The 11,469-nt window shown below is 38.4% G+C and overlaps 1 protein-coding gene across 2 annotated transcripts in view; it reads right to left on the bottom strand.

Annotated features, from left to right (window-relative positions):
* The window catches only part of TARBP1 (TAR (HIV-1) RNA binding protein 1), a 104,339-nt gene that overhangs the window by 75,941 nt on the left and 16,929 nt on the right, over window positions 1–11,469 (bottom strand). For both annotated transcript variants that reach the window (XM_019527099.1, XM_019527098.1), the window contains exons 5-8: window positions 10,194–10,291; window positions 6,114–6,249; window positions 3,570–3,666; window positions 1,304–1,393 (exon numbers count right to left, since the gene is read on the bottom strand). In XM_019527099.1, coding sequence (XP_019382644.1) covers window positions 1,304–1,393; window positions 3,570–3,666; window positions 6,114–6,249; window positions 10,194–10,291 — 421 coding nt within the window. The remainder of the gene's footprint in view (window positions 1–1,303; window positions 1,394–3,569; window positions 3,667–6,113; window positions 6,250–10,193; window positions 10,292–11,469) is intronic.

Below are 11,469 nucleotides of genomic sequence, written 5' to 3'. Positions count from 1 at the left end.
TTAATGCACCTGTTATGCCTCTGTAAACAGACACGTACTTTTTCAGCTACTTTGATATGGATAGCTAAACTCCCTTAAATGCATGAAGGAATGTTGGGGGGGCATCACGCACAAGGCATATATTACTTTTTTTTTTTATTATCATTACACAACAAGAACTTGACAACATCACACACTGAAACAGTATGAGTGAACCTTTTGCAACTGATTTCACAGGTGTTACAATGTATTTAATTAAGCCAGTGATCACTTCCATAGCAACAACTACATTTCCCACCTTCTGGTTTAGTTAACCTATCCTATCTACTCTTACAACACAAAAATTACAAGCATTTGTGCAGTGCTGCTGATTCTAATGGTGAGTTCAATGTTTTTCACACTATTACGAGGTGAAAATGAAGCAGTACTTATTGCCAAAAGATACTATTCTAAAACAAAAGGCAGAAGCTGAAACAGCTACAGTCAGTAAGTACTTTATCTGTGAATATCAGTTTCAGACTTATAGGTGTAGGCAGGGCCGTCCCTAGGGGGTTGCGAATCAGGGCGACCGCCCCAGGCCCTGGACTTTGGGGGGGGGCCCTGTGGACCTGGGCAGAGTGGCTGTGCCGACTACACAACCGCCAGCTTCACATCCAGGTGCTCAGTACCTGCCCCCACTGCCGAATCCACCACCAGCTTCCTCACATCCAGGGTGGGGCCCCACAGAAGCCAATTTGCCCCAGGTCCCGCACCTTGCTTGGGTCATTTCTGGGTCTAGGTAATTTAATCAGGTAATTTAACTTGAGTTAGTCTCTGGTAAGTTTATGAAAGCATATTTTGCCTGTCTGTCTTCATCTGGGTTGAGGCAGGGGCACGAACAAAACTAACTCAAAGGGGGGCTCAGCTCTAGAAGTTTGAAGACTGCAGCCTTAATACCACTCCTCATTCACAGCAAAAGCACAACAGAAGTGCTACCTCAAGAAGGAGACTTTTTTCTGAAGAATTCACAGTCAGTGAAGGAGGAAAGGAACAATTTTTTTTTTAAATAACCTACAATACACAGTGAAGATGCATGTATTTTTTTTTAATTCAGAACCTGCCAGATGACTTGTGTACAGTTAAAATTAATTCCTTCTTAACATTAGAAATCATAGTTTCCAGGTAAAAAGCTTACCACCTAGGCACAAAACAAGATCAGCATTAAGGTAGTTCTCACACACAAAATAGAGAATTAAAAACATAAGCTATAACTCATACCAAAAAATTAATATGGTTTACTGAAGGACATATTGATTACAATAACACCAGCAGTTTCAGTTCTTACCTCCATCCACAGTATCGTCCCCCTCCTTAAGGATTCCTCTGGTCTAAGAGACACAAGGAAACGTGAAACTTCTGGAAGTGACACTTTCTCCTAAAGGAATTATTCAAGAATCAGAACCCCACATATAAAGAAATACAAAAAAACCCAAAAACCTTCTGTGATACTGCAGTGGTAATTCAGGAGAGTTTCCATCTGACAAGAAGATATTAACCTTCTCCCTTACCACCCACTAAGGTGCACTCTCAAGTTATTCATTTCTGCCTTTTTTCAACTGCCAGCATAAGTTCATCAGAACGTACAATTCCTATAAAGTAATTCCTATAGAATATAGAATTCCTATAATTAATGTACCTAGTTGTGGGAGTACACTGACAATTCAAGTAAAGATGTATTCACTTATTTCATTTTTTTTAATGAGGATCAGATTAACTTTTGTTATACTGATTTTTCAAAGCTCCAACTAAATCTTTTGATTGACAAGGAATCTCTGTTCAAGTAGGTCCACAGTGACCTACAAAATGCACAGGGAGTTCTGCAGTGATTGGAGATCCCTGAACAGAGGAAAAAAAGTGTCATTATACTAACTTAAGAAGAAAGGGTGCCAAAAGGCAGCTTGTACAGTACCCATAGCTTAACAGTGCACAAAAACAGAATGGGCAATAACTACCTAGGCAGCAGCACTGATGAGAAGGAGCTGGGGATTTCATTAGACTATAGACTAGTGGTTCTCAACAGAGATAGTGTGATGAAGGCACTCCTGCTACGGCAGCAGCCAGGTAAATCTGCTGCATTAGGGATCTGTTCAGCCTAAAGCAGGGAGGAGCTGGTTCGGCTGCAGCCCTTCCCAAGCCAACACATCCCATGCTCCCCATGGAAGAGAGGGGTGCATGGAACTGTTCCTCTCTGAACCAAGCCCTAATGCAGCAGGAGTGTGCGCACATACCACAGCTGGCTGTGCGGCAGGCATGGGCAGTTTTATCAGGAGGCAGTATCACCTGGTTTAGAAGCACTGAGGTAAGCTCAGGTAGCACCAACACTGGTTCTCAACTGAAGGAGTGCCCTGACCATGAAAAGGTTGAAAACCACTGCTCTAGACTCAATACAGTCAACAATATGATGTAGTCACAAAGCAGCAAGAGTTTTGGGCTGCATTAACAGAAGCATTGCATGTAAGACACAGGAAGTGATGACACCACGCTACTCAGCATCCTAGTTAGGCCTCAGCTGGAATATTGTGTGTAGGTCTGAGCTCCATATTTTAAGAAGGACAAGGAAAACTGGAGAAGATCCAGAGGAAAAAAATAAAGACAATAAAGAAAGTTGGAATATGAGGAAAGGTTAAGAGAACTAAGTATTTTTAGCTTAGAGAAAAGGAGATTAACATATGAAGGAATGAATATAAAATACAGCAAAACAAATTTAGGATAAATCACAGAAAAAAATTCCTAGGTGTAAAACAATGGAACAAGTTAACACCAGGGATGCTCTGGAATCCCTTTCTTCGGAGGTTTTCAAAAATATGATGGATAATCATTTTTCTGGAATAGTTTAGGAATAGATTATCGTTTAGGTCCCTTCTAACCCCATGGTTTTTTGCATTATACATTAACTGTAGTTTAATAAAATTTTTACTTAGAAATTTTACAGAATATCCTCAAGAAAAAGAAAGGCACAAATCACTAAGCAGTAATGGCAGGTTTCAAGTTCTAGTAAAATGCTTTTTGAGCTATCTAACACACCAAAATAATCTCTGAATTTTTAAGCGATATCAGGCTATTTAAAGATTGTGATGGAAGAAAAAAAATCTTTCTGGTTCAACTTAAGAATCTGAGAGCTAAAGAATAATCAGTGAATTAGACAACTGATATTCAAGACTAAAGACAGTGATATTTCAGCCTTAACTATTGTATCACCATCCTGACATTAAAAAATAGAGACCTGCAAACGTACATAATAAAGAAATAAATATTTATAATGTAAACTGTTGTAAGAAGCATTTGTACTTAGTACAATGAGGTCCTAAGTCTTATGGCAATAGAAGTAGATAGTATAGTAGAGTATTTGACAAAAAGAACCAAATTGTTTCTTACAATGAAGTGAAGTTACGCTTCCATTACTCAAACTAACACTTTTTGAACATAGCATTTGACCATTGCCAAAATTACCATTTCAGCAAAATCAGTTGCTCTATTTGGCAGCATTTTTTATACTGTGTTATCATCTATAAGACATAACTTACTATGGAGGAGGTAGTGGCGACACTTACCACATCTACTAAGTTCATAGCTGTTTGAAGAAGATAGCACTGAGCAGCTCCCCGTAAGAGAATCTGATGTGTGATCATAGTACACTGCAGGACATCTCTAAAAATAGGAAAAATGTGCACTTTAATACAGATTTATACATTTGAGCGGACTAAACAGTTCTTCACATACACCTTTACTGATCAAACATATTTCAATAATGGATATTAATATGATGGATTATAGAATCTGCTAAATGCTCTCTGCACACAAATAAAACTCTTCCTGAATCACATGGCATGCTATTTAATTAAATTAAAAAAATCAAGACCAACCACGCATCTTAATATACATACAAAAATTAAGAGAGCATATGGATATACTTCTACCTACTTCAAAACCCAAAAGCACAGAAATGAAAAGTTAGAAGAAATGTCTCTATTTGTAGGAATTAAGAAATGTATTGTAGATATGCAATAGATGTTTGGATATATTTTTTTTACATGAGGTATAAGCCCATCTTTCAGGAAATTGAATTTTAAGCAGAGACAGACAACACGGATACTTAAAATGCTAATGTTGGCAGTATGAAATCATGATAAGCCATAGATATGCTGATGTAGGAGAAATGGTTGATAACTAATAGAAAGCTGACTAGCAGGCCAAAGAGATGTCAAGGAGGTTTGCTCTAGAAAGTCTAGGAAGACCCTCAAAAACAGACAAAGAAAAGGAGGAAGGGTTTTGTGTACTGGGAATGACAAGGTAAGTCTGTTGGAAGTTTAGGTTAGTTCTAACCAGTTCAGAAGAAGGCAGATGTAATGAGAAATCTAGGGAGATAAAATGGAGTGATAGAGAGGGATTCTTTGCTAGTGTGAGCTGATCTACTGAAGCAAGCCAGCATGGGACAGCTAGAATCTCTCTGACTAGCCCAGCTGGAAGTATTCTGGATCAAATGCTTGTACCCAAGATTACTGTGTGGGTGCAAGTCATTAATAAGTATTGTAACACCACTACTGAATGTACAGTTAGTATTTTGTTATATAGTATTTTGGAACATCCATCTAATAACTGTATAACTGTTATTGGCCTTCAGATTTAATAAAAGCTTTCTGGCTAAACAGCTAACTGGATCATTCAAAATTCCACCAATGCTTGCATCACTTAAAACCCTATTAATAATACAATCAAGGACTCAAAAGTTTTTACTTCCTTTTTTCTACCAGGTACTGAAATGTGACACAGATCTTTAAGTTCATCAAATACTCCACAAAAAAACTTCAAATGCTCTTGTATCACTATATCAGCATATCTACCACACATTGAATAATTTTTGGAAGTTACTCTGTCTTAACACTGCTCAGGATATTGGTAAGATTTTTTCTGTTAAAAGTCTGAATTTGATTAAATTGGGGTAAGTGCTGCTTTTGGAAGCAAAAGCATAATTTATGCTAGCCTCTCTACCCACCAACAGTGGAGTATTTGACAACTTGTCTCAGGCGATTGCACAGTTGGTTGTAGGAAACAGCAGCACACTGGAGACCATGGGTTCTATCCCTGACTGTGGAAAACATGTGGGTACTAGTCAGAGACTGATGTACTTTGTTCATCCTGTATGTAAGGCTGTGTGGCTAAACAGCTAAAAACTGGGTCCATCACACTAGATGTCATGCCAGAATCTTGGTCTCTCTCTGTAGTGATCTTGTGTAAATCCTTTATCTTATTTATAAGATGTACTACAGTCTGGACATGGGGCTTGCTCATGGTCCTGGTTAATAACAGAAGTATGTACGTGGGGGGAAAGGGGGGGCAGGAAGTCACACCTAAACAAAAGCAACTAATATTTGAAATCCTTCTCTCCCCCCACTGTTCAATAGAGGGCATCATTCCAGACAGGTCTCCACAAGATCCTTGTTGTCAAAGAAATCAAGGAATAAATGTGCTGAATTAGTGCATCTCTTGTACCCCAATCATAAACCCTTCACAAGTCAGCTTCCTATGCTATAAGGATTACAACCAGCTGCACACACAGTGCTGTAACAAGGAGTGTAGAAGACTTGTGACGCTGCTGCCATCATCTGCCGTATTAAGCACGGTTTCTGCCACTACTGGCTTATAACCCTTAGCTCTACCAGGACCAACTAAGAAACCAATAAAACAGTAAACACGGAAGACTGCTTTTTTACATGTTTCACTGTTCCTAATATTCACTTAAATGTATTTTTTATTAAGAATACTTCTGCCCCACTGCTTAATCCATCTCCATACTTACCTTTAGAGAGTAGGCCTGTGCAAAAAGGCCTGTTTAAGGAAAGTCTGCTTGAACTAAGCCAAAGCAGAGGAACATTCAAATTTGGACAAATGTGAAAGCCTCTCTACTGGACCACTGTATGGGGGAAAATGCACACTGCATACTTTTTGGATGACTGGATAGAGAAAGAAACATTTCTTTTTAATGTTAAGCTAACATGTTTTGCAAGAATCAAATTCTGTTGCCAAGATTGGGTTTTTTTTTTAATCTCTGAGAAGGGATGCATCAGAGAGAAACATAATGCAATGAAGAATTTTACCTTAGTGCATGAAGTCCTTCCATTCCCAATGCTTTACATGCTGGGATATATGCCAGTGCCATAGACAGGAACAAAATGGGAACAGCACACCAATGTCTGCTTGTCATTTTCTGAATAAATTTTAACAGAAAACTGCCTAAAAGCAAACCAAAAAAATGACAAAGAGCAACTGAAATACTAAGACACTGTTGTATTTTGAACATAATACCCTAACAGATAAAAATCTTTTTTTTCAATGTAAATTTCTAATTTGTATTCTCAGACTCCATTTCCTGTTCTCTAAAATCTTCTAAATAGCAGGGAAGAAAGTAGGCTGATAAAAGTCCAGGTTTTGTCATGATGCACATTCAAGATCCTGTTCTGTATCACTTAAGCAAGACATTCAAATCAAGCCCTTAAACAGGAATTTAATATTTTATTTGGTTTAAAATTATTTTATTCAAGGGTTGTTTTAATTTGCAGCATATTTTTTCTTGATCATACAGTGCCATAAAGTAATTTCACAAAAAGGACATGTTAAGCTTTTCTGGTCAGCAAATAAATGTATAAAGGAAAAAATGAAGTACACATGTGTACAATATTTTACTTTAAATAAATAAATGCTTCTCCATTTACAACTAATAACATAAAGCTTCCCAGGAAAGCTCATGAACCCACTATCATTTTCATCTTTTATAATTTGCAATATGGAATTAATTATAATGTTGAATTTAAGTGAAGTTTTCTCTGGAAAAAACTGGTCTTTTAACTGCCAAAAGATCACCTGTTTTCTAAGAATATAAATATTGGCTCTCTTTTTCTGACCTCCTCCTCTCTCAATTCCCTTTTTCTGTAAATGTCTGCAGTTTGTAACCCCCATTAGAGGGAGCAAGAAACTGATGCACTATCAGCCTGGCCAGAAAACAGCTTGAAAGTTCTGGGCCCATAAGACAATCTAAGTAGAGAAATTATCATAGAGAGAATTTTGTATCTGAAGTACTGTTACTGGAAAAAAATAACTACACAGTTAATTAAAAAAAATACTTGCATTATGATTGTTCAATTACTTTAAACCAGTCACAGATTATAGAGTTGAGAAATAATCATGGGTATTACGTGCAGATCAGATGCCCAGAACCAGAATGCAGGGAATTCCATCACTAACAGGGATAAAAGATGATATATTCCTCAGTTACACTCAGCAGGAGTTCCTGACTGCTGAATACACCTTTGAAATCAGGCCCACTGTATTTATACTTCCCTATGAAGCATCCCTTATACTAGAGTTTGCCAAATCAATTCAATTTTATTACAAAACAATAAAAATGCACTAGATTTCTCCAAAGCTGTTCACTGTCACAGAAGAAAAATACTTCAAACTGACACTGATTTCTCTGTGATTTCACAGCTGCTGTTACCTATTTAGCAAATTATCTCTTTTCAAAGATAAAAAATGCCTACTTACTCTGTTTTAAACTGTTTGTGACATCTTGATTTAACATTAAAAGGTCAGATGAAAAATACACTGTGGAAATATAACTCAGATATCGATTTGTCTAATTCTGTAATAATGAATAAAATGTTCTTATTAAATGTAGTACTTGTGGCTTTAGTAATCTTATTGAACTTAGATATTTTCCAACTTACACCTTGATCTTACAACAAGGTCCACTTGAGGGGAACACACTGTCCAGAGACAACCTAGTGAAATCTAGGAGATGCCAGGCAGCTTCAGGAGGGGGAAAGCAGGTGGAGAAGAGTACAAAGTTTATTGCAGAATCAGGACTGCTGATTTAATGGCTTAACTGCAAGAAGTCTTCCAACTTATAGAAAAATATAGCCCAAGATCTTACTTAGCAAACAGTTTTTAGTTGTCTCCCATGGGATATATGAAGGACTCCTCAGGGTTTGGAAACTATTTTGATTTTAGTGAGATTTGTTTACCTTGCCTAACAGGCATGTTATATAGAACAATTAATTACTCATCTTACAGTAACTGGTTCTTAGAGATGCTGCAGTCAGCATGGATAGGTGTGTATATGCCCCAGGCATGCAAGTCCAAAAATTTTTGAAGAGCAGCATAATTAACTGGGGCTCATGCTTTGCACCGCCTCATGCTCCTGCTGATCAGCCATCTACAATTCCTCAGCGACCTCACAACTCAAACCCTGCACTAGCTGAGGCCTCCTAACAGAAGGAATAAATCACAGAATACAAAGTATCATCATCTCAAAGAGAAAGATATTTTCTTCAAAAAAACTGCATTATTGTGGATCCTATTCTTGTTGACTTGCAAATAATCTCTGCATGATGGGCATGAGAATATCAGCTAAATCAGTCAAACAGCTCTTGAAAGACTGTTTTTTTAAAAACTCCTTTATCCATGCTGACTGTCATTTCAAGGTCTTAACTCTCCATAAAAGTCACTGGGTTAACTCAATGTTGCCACCTGAAGACTTCAGATTAAAGCACTTCAGAGGGAAGCAACAAATTGGGCCTGTGTTCTAGTGGAGTGTTCCAGCATTTTCAGAGATGGGTGGAAATCCATTGTGTAGTACTTCGTAGTACAAAGGATTGCATTTGGATGCACTGGAAATGGCCAAAAAGAGGTAAGAAGATAAACTATTCTGACAGTGACAGAACATGGTAGAATTCCGGGAATGGTAGTATGTGCCAGCACATGGCACAAGGATCTCAGACATGTCCATATAATCTTTCTTGGGTGCTGGACACACAGCTTGACCAGACCTATGTGTAAAATTTAAATGACTATATTGTAGTATCAGTGCCTTTTGCACAATGTAAACTCAAGACTGGGACCACCTGAAACAACAATACAATTAATCCCATCTCCAGCTTTGGTATCAAGTACACCCCCACGCCCAACTACTCTAAAATGATTAAGTTCCTCTTTCAAAGTGATTACCTCTACCTTGTTACCACATTCCTCGGCAATCTAGGTGTCTGTGCCAGTTGGAAAATATTTTGGGATCTGCCCTGTTATATAACAATGACTTACACAGTGCTTTACAATTCACGGTCTAAGGTGCTCAATTCAAGTAATCAAGCCCTAGTGCAATGAATCAAGCAGTAAACCTCTGATTTAGGGTGTTGGACTCAAGCAATCAAGCCATATTATAGTTAAGCAAATGATAAACCTCTGGAGCAATCAAGGTTTTTGGGCATTTCAGTTTCACCAACAACAACCAGAGATGGATCCAAAAGGCTAACATTTACAAGACAACCAAAGGACCCTGATCTTCAACCCATCAAGAAAATATGCTTTGAAGAATGAGTATAAGAGAAGGGTGAAGCTGCCAGCAAAGGGTGCTCATCTCAGAAAAGAAGCACCATGTTGACCCATCATAACCTGCACCCAGCTAATGTTCCTGAGCAACAGATCCATGCCTGGTGAGAAGCTGCAAAGATCAGGACTGCTTCCTTGCCCATGTTGATGAGAAAACCACTATTACAGAAGAAATATACTGGACTTGATTATAGCTTATTTTATTTGTAGACTGCAACGGTCTATGTTATTTCCTATAAAACTTGTTACTTAATTAATAAAGCCTTTCTACTAACTATGATGGAAGTGTCATTTCAGTCTTCCCAAGAACTAAGCATCCCATTTTAATTGTAACACTGGGTTCTATGTAATTACCTAAACTAAAAGATGTGGTCCAGATGGGCACCATTACTCAACATTTTCCTGTTACACATGATGGAGCACATGCACACTGATAAGAGGAGCCACACTGATGGGCTCTCATAATCAAAAGAAATATTTTTATGACAATTTTAAAAAGAAAGCACAAAGACTAAAAAACTGTTTATCTTCAGTGTTTTCTCTTTAGAATTAACTCTAATTTCTGTTAAAACACTTTCATAAAGTACTGCCACAGCTTTTCACTGACACGTAAGAGCTCTTCCTACATTTTGACAGGCGCAGTACAAAGGGGATGACTGCTTTTCAGTTTTATCAAGGAATAGAGAAACCAGTTGTTAACATTTACATCAACTACAGAAAGTAGATTCATGACCTTTACAATGTTCTAAAAATAAACAAATGAATGAATGAATGAATGAATAAATAAAACATACTTTTTTCTTCTTCTGAAAGGAGTGTGAGGTACGCAACCAAAAACTTCTGTAATTTTATTCCTATGGGAGGACAGGCTCCTATCAATTGCCCTGGTGACCTGTATGGTAAAAAACAAAACATACACCATATACATATTAACAGCCTCTTAAAAACAAAGCTATCCATAAGTATTACCCGATTCATGAATTAAAGCTAGCCACTAAAAGAAGCTTTTCAACCTACCTGAAGAATTTTTAGTTTTATTTAAAAGTACTTTTAATACTTTCAAAGGGTACTGTAACTGTACTATAAAAACTCCATTCATGGATCAGATCTATGGTCCAGTTAGTCCATTATTTTGTCACTAACAATATCCAGCACCAAATGCATCAGACAAAGATGAAAGAGATCTTGAAATATGCAGATGTGGAATGATCTAACCTTAATGGAGCTCTCACATTAATTACTAATAGTTATGGGTTTAAGATCCAAAATATGAGCTTTTATATCCTTCCCAAAAGTGATTAGCGCTACCTATTGTAACTCTGGATATTCTTGGTAGCCATGTAAATGTCTAATTTCTATTTCTTCATATTTTAAAATACCCCCATTTAAAATAGAGGAGCACAGAGACTCCCCCAGCCATAAATGCTATCTCAATTTTATCTGGATTAACCTATAGTCAGCAGGGGTGTAGAAAAATGGGCCCTGTTCGATTCGGATTTGGCCCAAGTCAGGGACAATGATTCGAATCACTGATTTGGATCACTGTCCCCAATTTGATTCGATACCAATTTGGAGAATCAGCAATTCAGACAGACACAGCTTTAAATATTTTTTCTACATACCTCGAGGTACCAAGCACAGCTTGTGAATGCTGTGATGCTGGGGCGGATGGAGCATCCCACAGGAGCGTGGGGGGGCCCCTCATGTGCTCAGCAGCGAACCCAGAAGTGGACTGGAAGTACTTTCGGTCCACTTCCGGGTCCACTGTGGAGCGCACTGGGGGCCCCCCCACCTCGGCAATCAACCGCGGGGGGACGCCGGGTGCCCCCCTGGGCCCAGAAGGCACCAGTTGCTAAGCCGAAGGGTGCAGGGGGGGCCCCCAGTACGCTCCCCAGCGGACCCAGAAGTAGACAAGAAGTGCTTCTGGTCCACTTCCAGGTCTGCTGCCAAGCATGCTGGGGAGCCCCCCCGCACTCCTGTGGGACACTCCATGTGCCCCAGCATTGCAGCATTCATGAGCTGCTTGCTACCTAGAGGTATATAGAAAAAACATTTAAAGCTGTGTCTATG

This window comes from Gavialis gangeticus, unplaced genomic scaffold (genome assembly GCF_001723915.1).
Source record: "Gavialis gangeticus isolate Ggan-Ray unplaced genomic scaffold, GavGan_comp1, whole genome shotgun sequence".
Lineage (NCBI taxonomy): Eukaryota > Metazoa > Chordata > Crocodylia > Gavialidae > Gavialis > Gavialis gangeticus.
Note: the sequence above shows the minus strand (reverse complement) of the source record. Positions and strands in the feature narration are given on the sequence as shown.